Raw genomic sequence first — 1,932 nt, 5'->3', positions numbered from 1 at the left:
GCAGGATCACAAGAAGCTTCTTAAGGGGCACATGACGATCCCCTGATAGCTATTACAGCTGGAGTTCCTTTCCTAAATGCAAAGTGTCAAGGTTGAGGTCTGCCTGGAGGAAAGCGATTCCTTTCGGCAGAGATAGCCCTAAGGCCCCTTAAATTCCAGATTTCTGGGGAGAGGAGAAAGCAAAACAGCTCAGAGGCAAATAACTTCGATAACTGTTGCCTGCAGTCTCAGTTTAGGGCCTAAAGTGATAATTTCAAAAAAAAAAACAAAAAAAAACAGACCTGTTGTTTGGATCAGACCAAAGAAGATCCACCTTGGCTGTCCACACAATACAGTTATAACACTTTGGTCCTTTTTAGCTGCCTTGTTTCCATCCTATGGAATCCTGGGATTTGTAGTTTAATAGGGGGGCTTATAATTCCCTGACAGAGAACCCTGGTGCCTCACTGAACTAAAAATCCCAATATTCCATAGGATGGAATCATGAGAGTTAAAGTGGAGTCACACTGTCTGTAACTATCCTGATCTGGCATAGACAGTCCCAGTTAATCTTCTGGCATCCCATTTATTTCAGCGGCTTTTGTCTCTCCTCTGCCCACGTTCCTCTTTTGTCCTCTGCTCACTTCAACTACTGCAGACCAATCTGCACTACAGAAATAATGCAATTTATCGCCGCTATAACTGCCACGGCTCAATGCTATAGAATCCTGGGATTTATCGTCTGTTGTGACACCAGGGCTCTCTGACAGAGAAGCCCAAATATCACACAAAGCTACAGATCCCAGGATTCCATAGCACTGAGCCCTGGCAGTTAAAGCAGTGTTAAACTGCATTATTTCTGCAGTGCAGACCTGAGTTGGAAGTGCAAAAGTATTTGGCATCGCATTGACCCAGATGGAGAGAGAAGGGGCAGAGTCTTACTCTTCCCAGTAAAATAAGGCAAAAGTAAACTCCAGCAGCATCTCCTAACTTGTCTGATTTTTTTCTCAATTACTTTTGTCATCTTGACCTTAAATCTCACTTGGCCTCACACATCCCAGTGTTCCCCTGTGCACGTTGTGTGAAGGCTACCCTTGGTCTCCAGAGGAAGTGGACTCTAATCCCCATCATCCCCAACCAGGGAGTGAATGGGCTGATAGGAAGAGGGATGCTGTTTTGCAAAATTCCTTTGCTGCATCCATGAAACAAGCGAGCAAAATCATGGGTTTCTCATAGGATCTGTGGTCCATCTCAGGTCCACGGGACCCTTTGGCCACGGCCCAAGGAGGAATGGGAAGGTGGGGGAAAATGCCCAGAGGAAACAGGCCCACATGTTCCTGCTCCCAAGGCACCCAACCAGCAGCCAATGGCCAATTTCACTCCCCTATTCCAGCCTCCACCCCAGAGAACAGAGCTCCTTTCTGTATAAAGCAGCAGCCTTTTTGCACAACTTTTAGAAGCAGTGAAGGAAGGTTGCTATAGTAGTAGGCAAGGAGCCCAGTGGAAAAGCGTTCTGGGTCAGATTCCTGACTTTCTTGGTGCTTCGGTCTGCTATCCAGAATGCAACCGGCTGAAAAATTCAGGTAGGTCTAAATCAGGGGTAGGCAACCTTTTTGAGCCGGGGGCCGGGTTGCTGTCCCTCAGACAACTGGGGGGCCGAAGCCAAAAAATAAATAATTAAATAATTTTTTTAAAAAACAAATAAATCAATAACCCGAGACAAATGTAGGACAAAAATTTCAAATGGAGGACACTTTTTTTTTTAAAATGGAGGACACGCAAAAAATTTGCTGATTTTAAAAAAATGTTAATATAAATGCATGTTTCGGAGGCTTCTATAGACAATTTATCTCCTCACTTCCCTCCCTTCAAATGCATGTGAGATGGACAGAGATGCAGTTTGATAATAATAATAATAATAATAATAATAATAATAATAATAATAATAATAAT

General features: G+C 43.7%; 1 protein-coding gene across 1 annotated transcript in view; it reads left to right on the top strand.

Moving 5' to 3' along the window:
- Positions 1-1,426: 1,426 nt before the first annotated feature.
- Positions 1,427-1,932, top strand: part of LOC121929322 (purine nucleoside phosphorylase-like) — an 18,197-nt gene continuing 17,691 nt past the window's right edge. The window contains exon 1 of the mRNA XM_042464748.1: positions 1,427-1,562. Coding sequence (XP_042320682.1) covers positions 1,540-1,562 — 23 coding nt within the window. The 5' untranslated portion in view covers positions 1,427-1,539. The remainder of the gene's footprint in view (positions 1,563-1,932) is intronic.

The sequence above is a fragment of the Sceloporus undulatus genome, chromosome 4 (genome assembly GCF_019175285.1).
Source record: "Sceloporus undulatus isolate JIND9_A2432 ecotype Alabama chromosome 4, SceUnd_v1.1, whole genome shotgun sequence".
Classification (NCBI taxonomy): domain Eukaryota; kingdom Metazoa; phylum Chordata; class Lepidosauria; order Squamata; family Phrynosomatidae; genus Sceloporus; species Sceloporus undulatus.
This window is presented reverse-complemented; position numbering and strand designations above follow the sequence as displayed.